This window comes from Podarcis vaucheri (genome assembly GCF_965113315.1).
Source record: "Podarcis vaucheri genome assembly, chromosome: 17".
In the NCBI taxonomy this organism is placed as follows: Eukaryota; Metazoa; Chordata; class Lepidosauria; order Squamata; family Lacertidae; genus Podarcis; species Podarcis vaucheri.
In genome coordinates this window covers 24,087,646-24,103,739 of record NC_138755.1, presented here as the reverse complement: position 1 = coordinate 24,103,739, position 16,094 = coordinate 24,087,646, and the positions used below count along the sequence as shown (strand labels likewise).

The 16,094-nt window shown below is 46.5% G+C and overlaps 1 protein-coding gene across 16 annotated transcripts in view; it reads left to right on the top strand.

Annotated features, from left to right (window-relative positions):
- The window catches only part of MPDZ (multiple PDZ domain crumbs cell polarity complex component), a 134,246-nt gene that overhangs the window by 80,395 nt on the left and 37,757 nt on the right, over positions 1-16,094 (top strand). For 12 of the 16 annotated variants that reach the window (XM_082204480.1, XM_082204483.1, XM_082204477.1 and 9 more), the window contains 5 exons: positions 6,695-6,799; positions 8,512-8,604; positions 10,962-11,139; positions 12,701-12,811; positions 13,717-13,800. In XM_082204480.1, coding sequence (XP_082060606.1) covers positions 6,695-6,799; positions 8,512-8,604; positions 10,962-11,139; positions 12,701-12,811; positions 13,717-13,800 — 571 coding nt within the window. The remainder of the gene's footprint in view (positions 1-6,694; positions 6,800-8,511; positions 8,605-10,961; positions 11,140-12,700; positions 12,812-13,716; positions 13,801-16,094) is intronic. The other 4 variants (XM_082204481.1, XM_082204471.1, XM_082204472.1 and 1 more) reach the window with 2 other exon arrangements.

Below are 16,094 nucleotides of genomic sequence, written 5' to 3'. Positions count from 1 at the left end.
GCAAGTGACCTGGTCGGCACTGCGTGGGCTGCCAACCAGACCCAGTCTCCCACTTGGATCACTTCGCCAACCCGCCTGTGCTTGTCAGCTTGCACCTTGTAGGCGTGCTTAGCTAGCTCCAGCTGCCGTCTGAGTTGATCGTGGACCGCCTGCAGCTCTGACGCGAACGCGTCCGCCGTCTGTGGTTCTCCTTCCCCCACTCTCTCCAGTCCCGGGAAGGTTCTGGGATGCCTCCCATTGTTGGCAAAGAACGGCGTCACTCCTGTGGACACGTGCTTCGTGTTGTTGTAAGCGAACTCGGCTAGCGGCAGGTAATCCACCCACGTCGCAGGCTGTTGATTGGCATAGCATCTCAGGTACTGCTGCATGATGGCATTGACCCTCTCTGCTTGCCCGTTGGTCTGCGGGTGTCTTGCTGATGCCAGATTGACCTTGACATTTAGAAAACCCATCAGCTTCTGCCAGAAAGACGAGATGAACTGGCGTCCGCGGTCGGACAGGATAGACCGTGGCAGGCCATGCACTTTGAACACGTGATCTATGAACAGTTTGGCGGTTTGTTCCGCCGTGGCCACCTTCGCACACGGAATGAAATGTGCCATCTTGGTGAACAAGTCCACCACCACTAGCACAGCTGTCTTGCCTCTCGAGCTGGGTAAATCCGTCACAAAGTCCAGGGCCACCCTCTCCCACGGTTCAAACGGCGTTTGCAGCGGTTCTAACAGTCCCGCCGGTGGTCTGTGTACCGGCTTGGCCCTCTGGCAGGTGTCGCACCTCGCGACGTAGTCCGCGACCTCCCCTCTCAGCCTGGGCCACCAGAAGTCTCTCGCGACTAATTCCATCGTTTTCTCTGTGCCAAAGTGACCGGCCGTGGGTGCGTCGTGCAACTGTTGCAGTACCTTGGCGCGAAGGTCGTCTCCTGGTACATAGACAGCCCCTTTGCGTAGGAGCAAGCCGTCCCGCACCTGGAACTCGTCCGTGGTAGCCGTGCCTCTGAGCAGTTCCGCCATCTTGTCTTGTGCGAATGAGTCGTCCCGCAATGCACGTCGCACCGCATCCAGGTCTACTGTAGCTGAGGCACACGCCCACGCCGTCGGTGCGAAGATGTGCATGGCCGCCGCTGGCGTCACCTCTTCTAGGTATTGCGGTTTTCGGGACAGTGCATCCGCCATGATGTTGGTGTCGCCTGGGACGTACTCTATTCGGAAATTGAAGTCAGCAAAGAACTCCGCCCAACGTATCTGCCTCTGGTTCAGGAACTGAGCCGTGCGCCAGTGCTCCAGATTCTTGTGGTCCGTGCAGACCTGCACCGTGTGCTTGGCGCCGATTAGGAAGTGCCTCCACGCCTTGAAAGCTGCATGAATGGCTAGCAACTCCCTGTCCCAGATGGTGTAGTTCTGCTCCGACTTGCTGAGCTTTCTGGAGTAGAACGCTCCCGGCCGCCACACCCCCTGCGGGTCTCGCTGCAGCAGAACAGCTCCCACGGCTCTGTCTGACGCGTCTGTCTCTACCCTCAACGGTTTACTGGGGTCGATATGCAGCAGTTGCTTCTCCGATGCGAAGAGACGCTTGAGCGCTTGAAAGGACTGCTCCGCCTGCTCCGTCCAGATGAATTTCTTTTTTTTGGAGCTGAGCGTGTCCGTAATCGCTGCCGTCTGCATCGCGAACCCCTTGATAAACTTGCGATAGAAGTTGGCGAAGCCGACAAACCGCTGGACCTCCTTCCGGTTGCGCGGGCTCTTCCAATCCAATACCGCACGAACCTTGGTGCTGTCCATGGCTATCCCCTTGTCCGACAACTTGTATCCCAGGAAATCCACCTCCTTCGTGTCGAACTGGCACTTCTCCAGCTTGGCGTACAGTCTATGTTGTTGCAACCTGCTGAGCACCTCCCTCACGTCTCGGTCGTGAGCTTGCTGCGAGTCCGAGAAAATCAGGATGTCATCCAGGAAGCAGACGCATGTCTTGTAGAGGAGTCCCTCCAACACGTGATGCATAAAAGCTTGAAAACAGTGAGAGCCATTTTGTAATCCAAAGGGCATAACCCTGTACTCGTAGGTGCCCAGCGGTGTGAACATGGCCGTCTTCCACTCATCGCCCTCCCGCATGCGGATGAGATTGTACGCCCCTCGTAGGTCCAACTTGGTGAACACGCGTCCCTTGCGCACCGTCGCGAGGAGGTCGTCAATCCTGGGCATGGGGTAATCAGACGGTTTGGTCATCTGGTTCAAAAGGCGGTAGTCCACAACGAGTCTTTTTTGGGGCGTGTCTTTCTTTTTCACGAAGAAAACGGGACTGCCCCCCACTGCCTTGGACTCTCTGATGAAGCCACGCTCCAGGTTATGCTTGATGAACTGTTTGAGTTCCTGCATTTCATCTTCAGACATGGAGTATAGCCGCCCCTTCGGCAGCGTCGCCCCCGGTAGGAGGTCAATCTTGCAGTCATATGGCCGGTGAGGGGGTAGCTTGTCCGCCTCCTTCTCGCAGAAGACCTCCAAAAAGTTCGCGTATTTGTGGGGGACCGCTTGCAACGTTCCCAACTGCAGTTGTGATTCCTCCTCCTCTCCCTCCCGTCGGGGCAGGATGCAGTGTTCTGCGCAATAAGAGGAGCCGAAGATCAGTTGTCTCTGGTACCAAGCCAGTGTCGGACTGTGCCTGTCCAGCCAACTCATGCCCAACACAATGGGCGTGTCCGACAGTTGGGTGACATTAAAACTGATGACTTCCCTGTGGTTGCCAAGGCGCATCACCATTGGTGGCGTCTGCTTCACCACCTGCCCCCCTAGCAACTCTCTGCCATCCACTGTGACGACTTGCAGGGGCAGAGTGGCAGGCAGTAGCTGTATAGCGTGCTGCTCCACAAAATCCTGCGCTATAAAGTCTGCGTTGCTTCCAGAATCCACAGAAAGCGGCACTTCGATAGTGACGCCATCGGGTAGCTGGAGAGATGCTGTGAGCTGCACTACTGGTTTGGGTGGGAGGGGGTCCGTGGGTTGCAAGATCGCTGGGGACTGCTTCACTGATGCGTCTGGCTGGGCCCCAGTGCCTCTGTCTCCAGCCAGACATCGTCGTTTCCCTGCTGTGGTTCTCCTTGCTGCGTTGCTGCAGTCACCATTGCTGAGGCTGCAGTGTGCTTGTGGAGCCTCCGGGGACACTCTTTCGCCAAATGGCCTGGATCCTCGCAGATGTAACACTTCCTGTTCCCTCTAGGAGGCTTCGCTTTCACTGCTGCCGGTGCTAGGGCTCTGGCTGCTGACTGAGCCCTTGCACCTCCAACCTCCATCGGTTCCCCTCCCCCTCCTGGCGGAGGTGTGGATTGCGCACGCGCTGCTTCCCTCGGAACGAAAGAGAAACTTCTCGCTGCTTCGCGCCCTCCACGTCCTTCATCTCTGCACCATGGACGTTCTTCCAGCCTCACCCCCACAGTCAGCGCCCTTTGGACCACCTCCTGCGTGCTTCGGGGCCTCTCCCCCCTTGCAATTTCATCCTTAACCGTAGAACTTAGACCCTCCCAGAAGAGGTCTCTGACAGGGGGCGAATCCCGATCCCATTCTAAAGCACTGACCAGCGCAAAAAATCGGGCGTGATACTGCCGGACGCTCGCCCTCCCTTGTTTTAGTCCATGAATCTCCCGTCTGGCAAGATCCACATCAATAGTAGACAAAAAACACGCATCCATCGCTTTGATAAAGGCATCTGCATTCTGAAGCGCCGGATCTTTATCCCTCCACAAATTGCGCAGCCAGGCTTTGGCATCCCCATGCAAATGGGACAATATGAACCCCACCTTCTCTTCCTCATCTCTAAAGTCTTTTGCCAGCAGTTGCAGTGCGCACATTACGTCTGCTCTAAAATTAGGGTACTGTTGCAAAGTCCCATCGAAGTGAGCCACAAGCCCTCCTGCTCTCCGTGCCAATCCCACGCCCTCCGGTCTGGGTCCCGGTTGCCCTTGCTTAACAAGCATTTCAAACCTGGCGTGTAGGTCTCTGTAGGCGGCTGTAGTCTCCTCCTCCCGTTTCTTGGAAGCCAATACCTCTGAGGACAACTGGGTCACTGCCTCTTGCAACGCGGAGATCCTCTGTTCTTCCGTCATCTTGCTAACCTTTGTGAGCTTGCTTACAGACACCCCTCTTCCTCCCCTAGCGGCTTCTGCTCCCGCTGCGAGGTTTCAGGTTTCTGAAGCTTTGAAGAGATGGGTCTTACTGTCAGAGCTGCTACCAGGTCCCAGCTCACATAGGACCACGCCACACAGCGTCCACTTTAAAAGAGTCTTTATTGAGTTACAGGTTTCATTTCCGAACTGCAGCGTGCAGCTCTACACCTTCTGCCCTAGGTCGGCGAAGACCCATCTGAGTCCCCGCCTCTTGCACACCAGCTTAATACCCTAGCCTTGCTCCACCTCCTTCGCCTCTCCCTACGTCTCTGGGTCCTTCTGCCCCCCTGGGACTCCTCCCTTCTACTCTCCTCTGACGCTGACCCCCCTGGTCCTTCCGCTTCCTTTCGGCGGGCTTTGGGACCTGGCTCACTCTCCGGGCTGCTTACTGCTCCAGCTTCCGCTGCATTTGAACTTGGCGCGCGCGCCCAACTATCTACTTTCCTCTTGACCGTTGCCTCGCTCTCTGAGGAGGGCGTGACCACCCCTGACTCGTGCCCTCCCTCCTGCTGACGGCCTCCGGAACCCGATGCCTGGCTGCCTTCCTCCCTGCTGCTCTCAGTCTTGAGCGTGGGTCCCGACTTCCAGCTGCTGCTCTCTGAATCTCCTCTGTTCCCTTCCTCCTGGGGTGTCCCCCCGGATCCCCCCCTTGCTCTGCTCACTGGGGCTCCCTTTTGGGAGTCCTCTGACTCACTGCTTAGGCTTGGAGATCTCGGGTCGTCATCATCACTCATTCTCCCTTCGGCTTCCTCCCCCTCGCTCTCTGTTTCCACCCTTCTCTGCGTCTCTGCTTCTGAACCCCTGACACATAGTATGTACATAAGGCTTTTTTTGTGTGGCTATAGAATCAAGCATGCAGTTGATTCCTTTTAGTATTGCATGCTGCCTCACATTTACACCCCTGTCCTCTGATTTCATTTAGCGCAGGATATGATTCATTTATTTCTGCTTACTTTCTGAGTGCCGAACTGATGTGTAGTCAGTTTAGTCCTTTCCAGCTTCAGTTTTTCAGCCTTTCCTGCCAATTATGGAATCAAAAGTGGATGAGCCATCTCTCCTTTTACCATATCCCTCTTCCGAAATTGTCTTTCAACCAAAAAGAATGCTGTAAAACTACCCAATTCTACTCTCATTTTCCATCTAATCTAAAGATTTGAAGTTGTGACATCTGCTGGAATTTTTTTGCTGAATGAATGAATGAAGTTTCCCCTGCTCTGGAGGGAAATGTTGTTCTCTCTCTATATAGTGCTAGATTTCTTTATTTATTTATCCATGTGATTTATTTATCAGTGCGATACCATTTTCATCTCTAACGTTACCATAGCTTTATTCACTTTCGCCTCTAGTTACAATCATGTGTTTTGTTGCATTTAACAGTTTAAAAGAATCATGTTACCTCCATAATACCTCCATCTCTCGAGACTTTATGACCACTACTACTTATTTCTCTCTAAAATGAGCACTTTAAAGGGATAACCTTCAAAACAACAAGGCCGCATTTTAGCCAGAATGGATGCCTGCAAACGGCAGGGGCAATTTCATCGCAGTCAAGTTGATATGGTTGATATATTGTTTGGCAGTGGGGAACAGTAATGAGGCATAAGGAATTTTTGGTTTGTTTTGTTTTTTTTTAAAAAAATCAATTTTCCATATTTATGATTGCCTTTGTGAAGCACCCAAGTTAATGTACAAGGAATAAAGCAAAAACAAGCCAATAATGAATATTCCAAACATTAAAATGACAAAAAACCTCAGCAGTATTAGCCACTTACATCCTTCCTGTTGTGTGTGCAGAAACTTCTTGGAGAGACTGCACTACAATTGCGGTGCCATTGCTAAGATTATCCTGCTTTGAGTCACAAACCACCTAATCTCAGAGGAAGGAAAATGGTACCTAGAGGAAAGATATATCAGTTGATATGAAAGGGGATGTGTGTAGCTAGTGGCAGTTTTGCACTAGTAGAAACTGCTTCCAATCATGCAAGGCAAAACAATTTTCAAACTCCTACCACTGCACACACAAAGATGTGCTAAAGCCCTCTGTGCCCCATTCCCTGCTTTTCCGGAGGACCTTCCAACCCTCAGGAGCAGTTTCTTTTTAGCAAACTGGGGTGGGCTGCAGAATTAGTGAGTCCTGTGAGAGGAAGTGCTTTTCTCCAACACAAAACTATTATTGGTGGCAACCCAGAGAGAAGCAGCTCCTGAAAGTAAACACTGGATCCACGTGTTTCTGTCACCACACCTCTGAATATTAGCTGTCATGCTTTTAGCATTTTCACCAGTTTTAGAGCCCAGCATGTATCATTCATTGTTATTTCTAGGTCATCCAATAAGAAGAACGGTTCTGAGTCATGGCCTAGATCTTGGTATCATGCTCTTGTTTTGAATTGTTGCACACCCCATTAATTCAAAGGGAGACTTTTGGTTCAAGAACCAAGTAGTGCGGCTGGAGAAGGCCTTGAAATCTTGACTGCTTGTTACTGAGCTATTCCTCAGACACCTGCAGCATTTTAGATTTTATTTTTATGTTTCATATTGCAGCATTACCTATGTTCCAGCAGAGCAGTTTGAAGAGTACCAGGCCAGTTTAGGGCAGCAGCTAGAAGGAAGAATGCCACTAGATGTTTTTCCTTCGCATGTTGTCAGGTAATCTACTACACCATATTGCTATAATCCTCTCCTTTACCTCTGTTTACACATACATATGCTAATAGCATGAAAATTCTACCTTCATGCTTGCTGAAGCAAAACACTTTTACTAAAAAAAGATAGGCAAATGTCTGGCGTCTGTTTACTCTAGACGATAATTTGGTGGTTGTGGTTTTTTTAAAGCACAGACAAAGAAATACTCAGGCTAGCCAATGATTTGCTTCAGAAAAGTTGTTGACCATTGTGCAAAGATTTTGGCTTGTACTAAACCAGAGTTACTGGTGTGGGCTTCATGGGGAACTGTTCTTGATATAAACCAGGATTGTCACAGCAAAGGCAGAGCATGATGGGAGGAGGGATCAGCCCCAACACCCATTTACAGCATAATAAATCATGGTTTGTTAAAGCCATGGTTTCCCCAGTAGTGATGTATGGAAGTGAGAGCTGAACCATAAAGAAGGCTGATCGCCGAAGAATTGATGCTTTTGAATTATGGTGCTGGAGGAGACTCTTGAGAGTCCCATGGACTGCAAGAAGATCAAACCTATCCATTCTTAAGGAAATCAGCCCTGAGTGCTCACTGGAAGAACAGATCCTGAAGCTGAGGCACCAATGCTTTGGCCATCTCATGAGAAGAGAAGACTCCCTGGGAAAGATTGAGTGCACAAGGAGAAGGGGACAGCAGAGGACGAGATGGTTGCACAGTGTTCTCGAAGCTACCAGCATGAGTTTGACCAAACTGCAGGAGGCAGTGGAAGACGGGAGTGCCTGGCGTGCTCTGGTCCATGGGGTCACAAAGAGACGGACACGACTAAATGACTAAACAACAACAAAAATCATGGTTCCCCCCCCCCGAAGAGAAAATAACAGTTAATTGACTAGTCATCATTCTGCCTTCCTTTCCCCCACCCCCATTCTTAACCTCCGCCAGTGACTTTTCCTACAACTGAGAATAGGATTATTCCAGAGGAATTGTGAAATTACAAGAAGGACTTATGATATTTAGCAATATGTTCACAGATTGGATTTGGATTGGCATAAACTATGAATGGATACCAGTTTTGAATGAAATTGTCAATGTGACTTTGTGAACCGTCTTCTCCAACTGGTATTGCCTTCAAATGGAAGGCTGTTGTGTGTCATGGAGTGCTATTCTGGAATACTAGGAATGTGAGGAGGGGGAGGAGTCCATATGTAGATATAAAATACTACCTGCAGTTTTTGGCTCTCTATTGATATACAGAATATAGAATCACTCCCATTTCCTATACATTTCTTATCCTTCTTCGCATTCTTGTGCCCTTGTTATTGTCTTTGTTGTATTTTTATTTTCTCAGTTTGCTTGCAAGGTTGTTGTTTTTTTTTATCTCCACCCCCAAAAGCCCAAGTGTTCAAAAAGCAATGTAACTGGAAATTGTATCCATTTCTAGTCTGCTTGACTGGGGAAAGTTCTTTAGATTGTTTGATTTTTTAAAAAATGTGGAGCAAGGCTATAATCCTGGATTGTATTCAGTTAAGTTATATTCTGAGTAGACCCATTGAAATGGATGGACTCGAGTTAGTCACACCCATTAATTTCAATGGGTCTACGCTAATTAGAATTAGAATTAACATTGGTTATGACCCTCAGTCTTCAATACTTCAGGATGATGAGAGATGCTATTTGTAGGTTACTAAAGCATGCTGTACATGCCCTTGTTTATTACCAGAGAAATTCCAGAACTACCAGAACGGGAAGAAGGTGAAGGAGAAGAAAGTGAACTTCAGAATGCAGGCTACAGTAACTGGAACCAACCAAGGAGGTATGTGTGTTTCTGCTATTCAAATAACCCACTTAGCAGTTTATTTTGGTTCAATGTCCAGTTTCTCACATTTTATTGATTTGGGGGCACGGACAGAATGCCTGGATAACTGGAAATCAAGATAAATTGAAATCTTAGTTAATTCATAAGGCACGCTTACCAAATCTTCACCGTGATCAACTCTTGCCCGGAAACCTGTGTCTTCCCTGGAAGGGAGGATGTGTGGATTCAGATTTGGCCTCCACAGTCACTTACGGACTCTTTGTTAAGACCGAGTTCATGGACGAAAATATTACTTGGCTGCAAGTGATCGCCAAACAAAGAACACGTGGACATGGAATTTGGATAATTTGGATAGTTTCATTTCTTGTGCAGTTTATTGATTCGTAGTCAGGAGAACTGGGAGTGTTTCAAACCATGGTTGGGAATTCTAGTTGGTGTCAACTGTAATAATGACGTATGAATGGCCGTCATACTTAGGATTGTTTCCAACACACCACTTGTGCAGTGGGACATGCCCCCCATTCCTTTCATCTCCTCATTCACTGCCAGAATCTGCTGCAGAGTGTCCTCAAACCTTCTGGAGCAGATTTTGAAGGTGCTCCAGGGACTTGAAGGAAGAGGACAGGAGCGGAAAGGTTTCATTGCACAAGCAGAAGTCTGTTGTGTAAGTGGAATGGCATTGCTGGATGCAGCCCTCAGCTTTGGAATCGAAAGGGCTTCCTACAAATCGAAAGGAGCAAAGAAGAAATCCTCAGACCAGGTGGGAGGAGATCTGGAGCTGCAGAGGTGTGCCTGATCATCATCACAGGCAGGCAGGCAGGCAGAATTACATCTGTACCTGACCTCTTGAATCCCTAGATTGGTCTTTGACAGTTCTCCACAGAGCTCTTAACTTGTGTAATATTAGCAGTGCCGGATTTACATATACACTAAACAAGCTATAGCTTAGGACCCCACTCTCTTGCCCCCCCCCCCAAAAAAGGGAAAAAACACCTGGATGTACATTTCCGAAATATAAGATAAAAACAAATAAAATAAAACCTACATACAGCAACAGTGTTTTGTGTTGTTTATGGACCTATTAGGTCCATAAATTACCATACAGCATATACTCAACACAAAAAAAACACAGGAACAATTTGTTGTTGACAAAGGACAGTTGGACATATAAAGGGCCCCATTACCTTCAGTAGCTTAGGGCCTCATCAAGCCTAAATCCGGCCCTGTTACCACCTGCCATCACTGACACCATAGGAGGAAGAGGAGGCAGCAATCAGGTACCCGTTTGTCACCCCTGGGAGTAAACACTGTGTGAGCACAATTCTATATCATGCTGTCAATGCTTTTCTTTGTGTGCTTCCTCCACGTGAAGTCCAGAGGGTAGCAGCATGAGAGTGGGCCTTCTCTGTAGTGGCTCCCCGTATGTGGAATGCTTTCCCCAAGGAGGTTCACCTGGTGCCTTCAGTATATATTTTTAGGCGCCAAGCAAAAATGTTCCTCTTCAACCAGGCCTCCATCGTTCTACCCGGACACTGAGGTACAGCGCCAAGGGCCTTCTGGCAGTTCCCTCGCTGCGGGAAGCCAAGTTACAGGGAACCAGGCAGAGGGCCTTCTCGGTAGTGGCACCCGCCCTGTGGAACGCCCTCCCACCAGATGTCAAAGAGAAAAATAACTACCAAACTTTTAGAAGACATCTGAAGGCAGCCCTGTTTAGGGAAGCTTTTAATGTTTAATAGGTTATTATATTTTAGTGTTTTATTGGAAGCCGCCCAGAGTGGTTGGGAAACCCAGCCAGATGGGCGGGGTATAAATAATAAATTCTTCTTCTTCTTCTTCTTCTTCTTCTTCTTCTTCTTCTTCTTCTTCTTCTTTAGCTGTTTTATTGTTTTGGTTTAATTATTTACTGTGTTTTATCTTGCATTTTATTCTGTGAACCACTCTGGGATCTTTTAATGAAGGCCGATACATAAAAAAATTAAGAAAGAAAAAGAAAGAAAGAAAAAAGAAACTGTCAGTGGAAGTTGTTGTTGTTGTTACTTAAATCTTAGACAGGTTGCTCGAGACATGCCTATTTAATTTCAGCCCTGTTGTTGTAAGAACCAAAAGCCCAGCTCTCTCCTTGATGAATGCATTGTGAAGCGCTTGAATGAACAGTTTCTGAATTTGCCCATATTTGTTTTCCTGTTTAATGAAAGATTCTCCCCTCGACTCAAAATGGCACAATCCTAAATAGCAACCGGAAGTGACAAAAAGTCTCTTCAGCCCTAAATTCAAGCACGCTGAGATGCAATTTGTAAAAGTCGCAGACTTGTAATGTAGATGCGCTGCATTTCTTAACGTATTTATAATTCTAGGGTTGAACTCTGGAGAGAACCCAGCAAGTCACTGGGAATCAGCATTGTCGGTGGACGAGGAATGGGAAGCCGACTCAGCAGTGGCGAAGTCATGAGAGGAATCTTCATCAAACACATTCTTGAAGACAGCCCTGCCGGCAAAAACGGAACCTTGAAAACAGGAGATAGAATAGTGGAGGTAGTAAGATCGCCCTCCACTTTTCCACAGTTAAAGCCCCCAACCTCCTTACACACATTTAATGGGATTGCTGGTTGTTCTAAGAAGATTGACTTCCAGAAGTAGAATGCATGTTGTAAACAGCTTCTGGCATGACTGAACTAGATCTGTAGGGCTCAATTGGTAGAGCACGAGACTCTTAATCTCAGGTCATGAGTTTGAGTCTCCACGTCGAGCAAAAGATTCATGCATTGCAAGGCGTTGAGCTAGATGGCTCTGGTGATCGCTTCTCTATGATTCTATGAAATGATTTCTATTACTACTGCACATTTGAATTAAGTATTTCGTTCTGGTACCTGTGGTTTGTGTCCTGCAAGCACCATGGTTTCCACCTCTGGAAGTTTACAAACTCTAATGGTTGCCCATCTCTCCGTGCTTTATAGTGGATGGTTTAATTCTCAGTAGTCTCATAAGAACTAAAGTGGTAAAGAGAGCTCTTCCCACGAGACTTCTAATGTTAAAATTGCAACTAACCACTAGCATGCTGTACCTTGGCTTCCAGCTTCAATAGTGACCGAAACCCCGAATTAACTTACTAACACTAATATTATAACCTCATTTTCTTCGGATGCCAAAACAGCCTTTGGATTCTTGTCTTAGACATCTGCACAACTGGAAGCCTCCTTTCAGGAAGTTCTAAGCCATAGCCTTCCTTCGAAAGACTTCATTTTGAGGCTCTTGAGGGAGTCTAAATGGCAGCGTCTCACCTTTTCCCTTCCTTCCCCCTCCCTTTAAAATGAAGGTTGTACTTTATACGCATGTTAATTGAGCCTTGCAGCAATTCAATGAAGCATGTAAACACAATCTTGCTTTGGAAATACTATTTTTAATTTTTTATTTGCAGAAGCGTTTTAGAAATTCTGTTCGCTGCTTTCAAATTATGACCCATTCTGAGACTTCTCTCTTTTTAAAAAAAGAAATAAGTACACATGTAAATTGACATACACAGGTGGTTTGTCTGCTGTGGACTGATAATACATTGAATTTGAGGCTGGATCTATACACATTTAAAAAAACGCGTTGCAGAAAAATGCATTATAAAAGCTGTCCATGTAAAACCCCACTAGCGATAGATCACAGCTCTACAATGCCATCTGGTGTCACACATTTATAATGCAGTTATAATGATATAGTTGATGAGTGTATCTGAGTCCTGAGTTTTCTCAATAATTCACATACATTTATCTCAATATCCTTGAAGCAGCCCTATAAGGTTGGTCAGGATTATTGCCCTCATATTGCGAAAGACGGTACTCAGGCTTGGATAAAGCGCTTTGCTTAAGGTTAAAGCTCATGACTGGAGCAAGATGTGAACTACGGGCTCCTCATTTGCAGCTCGGCCTCCTAACACTGCACTATCCTGAAGGCCTGATGTCAGAAAAGACTGCCCCTAGTTTTTTGCTTGTTTGCTTATGTTTTCACCATGACAAAGAGAAGTCAAATACATTTTCTAGAAGTTGCTGCGTTATTATTTTTCTAGCTGCGTGTACCATTGTGTTAAGCTTAGGCCTTACGATTTCAGGTGGATGGAATTAACCTCAGAGATGCAAGCCACGAACAAGCTGTGGAAGCCATACGAAGAGCAGGCAATCCAGTAGTCTTTATGGTACAAAGCATTATAAACAGACCAAGGGTAAGCATATGAACTGTGAAAGAAAGATTTGCAGAACCAAAATATGCAGGGAGAAATTAAATATCCAAGGCTGTGTTAATTTGGGGAGGACATTTCCACAAAGCTAAGGGCAGGATTCATAGTGGCCGCAATTAGCACACACATGCAAACTAAACAAAAAACCAATCCTTGAAAAACCTACTTTAGAATGGATTTGTAAGACAGTGCAGGTTTCTGGATCAAAGTGAGTGGCAACCAAAAATATATATGTACATTTCGTTAGGCATCCATCATGGAAAAGTTCTAAGACAGGGTTTCCCAAACTTGGATCTGCAGCTGTTTTTTTGGCTACAAATTCCACCACCCCTAGCTAGCAGGACCAGTGGTTGAGGATGATGGGGATTGTAGTTCAGAAGCAGCTGGAAGCCCAAGTTTGGGCAATGCTGTTCTAACAGCTCTTCCACACCAAGCAGTTGTTGAGATTATGAGACTGCTCATTCAGTGCAGCTGAGACCCTCCTGCCCCACAGTACCTGTGTATTTCCCATCTTGATTACATGCTCGTCAAACATGGCAGCTGGAGACAGCTGTGGGCTGTGCATGGCCTGCACAATCTGCATGGGGTAAAATAGTTGTGAACGCCCATTGCACCCAAATGCCCCTTTTCGTTTCAACGCTTGTAAAGCATTAAGAGGAGGGATGGAAACTTCCTGTGCAGATGCACTGTTCAAGTGTGCAGAGGGACCTGTTTCGTTTTGCTTCACTTCACACTTTCAGTAACTTGTGCTGCATGGGCGACACAAACACCTGCAAAATAGTTTTAATATAGTAGCTTGCATTGTTTGTAACGACACTTCCTCCTTGTAGATTCGCTGTAAGCTGCATGTCTTGATTTACAAGCTGTTTCACAAACTTTTTGTTTCCCAGCCAGAATCTCTCTATAGCTCTGTCTCGTCCTCTGCTCCCAGCGGGCAGAAACCTAATAATCCATTTTACCACCAGCCGTCGCAGGTAAAGTCGCATGGAGTAGCTTTGCAGAATATTGGTGATTGTGTGCAAGACGCTATTTGAGGCTTGTGAATTTGCTGTGGCATGGAGAAAAGCAGCGCTTCTAGTTTGTGCTCTTCATTTGAAAACCACTGCTGTGTTTTTAGAGCAAGATTCTATAAGGGGATTTCCAGTCTTTGGTCACAGACAGTCATCCACAGAACCAACCAGGTCCTAGAATGAGAGTTACTTTTTAATACAGCTTTGTTAAGAAAAAGATTTATCCAGCAATTTAACATGTTCCACCAGTGCATGTTGTGGGTGGGAAATGGCTAAGTGTTACCTAGGGGATATGAATGGTTACCGTGGCCAGTTATATATTTTGTTTTGAAACAACTCTTAACTTGCTTGTTTAATAAGTTAAGTATTCCGTTGTGCTTTTCCCCCCTGTAACCTATTTGCAAAGGATGGGAGTCGCTTTGACAAGCCTTTTCAGATTCTCCTTACCACTATGTTTTTATAAATATTTAAAGCATGTACCGTACTTTTCTGTGTATAAGACTAGCGGGTTTTTTTACTTTAAAATTATGTGAAAAACTGTGGGTCTTCTTATACACGGATACTGAAGAGTGGGGATTTTTAAAATTGGAGTCCCTAAAAATAGGGGCCGTCTTATACATGGGGGCGTTTTATACATGGAAAAATATGGTAATTTATTGTCTGTTGGTGTAATATTTTTGCCTTGTTAATTGTAACAACAGTGGCAACAGTTGTACATTCTGATCCTGTCCATTTTTATTTGAATGTAAGTCCCATTGAGTTGAGTGGAATTTACCGTACTTCCAAATAAGCAGGCATAGGATTTGGTAGGAGATTGGAAGTGCCCCATGGGCTTTGGAGCTTTCATTATCTGTTACCCTTGTGTTGTGCACTCCTTCTTCATCACATCTTGCATGGAGATCCCCCCTTGTGTTCAGTGTCTGAGCTAACGATGACATAGGACCAGGGTGGATTTGATTTAAAACAGATTGATTTAAATCCCGATTTAAATCACTAGTCAGTAAGACTTGATTTAAATCATTATTATTATTATTTTTACAGAAAGATTCATTCTCACTCGTATAATCTTAATATTTACAACCAGATGAAGGTTTTATTTTTGGAATAATAAATTTTCAGAGCAGTTTTACAGCTATGTATATCAAAAATTACTGATTTGGTTATACTATTAGAAATATGTAGACAGATAACTATGAAATTATTGTGAGGTTTGATAAGTTAACTGTTTATATTGGGACAACTTCTCTGATGTACTTTATTGCAGTGTTTCCCAACCTTTTTTGGGCAAAGGCACACTTGTTTCATGAAAAAAATCTCGAGGCACACCACCATGCCAGATGGGGAAAGGTCACTTTTTACTTATGTAAAAAAAATAAATAAAAAAAAAATAGTAACAGCATAGAAGGTAATGGTTAGGCTAGCATCCCTCTTCCAAATATGCTAGGTTTTTATTTGCAGGGACTGTTCTACATGGGAAAGCATTCAGCACTGTCATTCTCCCATCTGCCATCTGAATTGGTACTATTCTGGGTCAACTTACTCTGCTGCATGTGTAGATGAAAATGGCACCAAGTGTGGGGGTGGGGGCAGAACAGGTTTCAGATACAGGATATTAAGCATACACGTACTTCAGATTGAACTGGTTGCTTGCTTTGCAAGTTTTCATTTCCCAAATCACTGCCTTGGCAAGCGCAATACCTACCAGGCTCAACGCCGGTCTCGCGCTGCCGCTTCCCGCGCTCTCAAGGACCCGGGAGGAGGAAGGCGTGAAGGGAATCCCAAAGACGCGAAAACCTCGCGCATGCACAGGCCTTCCGCCTGCGACAGCCCAGTAGGCCGGCCGAAGCGAGCGGCGATGGGATGTGGGAGGGAGCTCGCTCGCCGCCCCGCGTGTGCCTATGTGGGGCACGTTACAGCCCCGTGACGTCAGCGCCACGCAGGCGACCAGGCAGGCAGATGGCGAGAGCCCCGCGCTGGGCGGCCTCTCCTCGCCTCTCGCCGCCCGACTCGCCCGCCTCCCTCCCACGGCACACCAGGCAACGTCTCGCGGCACACTAGTGTGCCGCGGAACACTGGTTGGGAAACACTGCTTTATTGGAAGGAGAAAAACAATCATTTCCTTCATAACAACTTAAACAATTTATTTAACTAAAACAATAACATTCTAGCATATGTATCCATGTTCGTTAACTGATGTGATTAAACTTCTAAAAACAAAAAACAAAAACTTAGACTGAGTTTCAGTACGCATGAAAAAC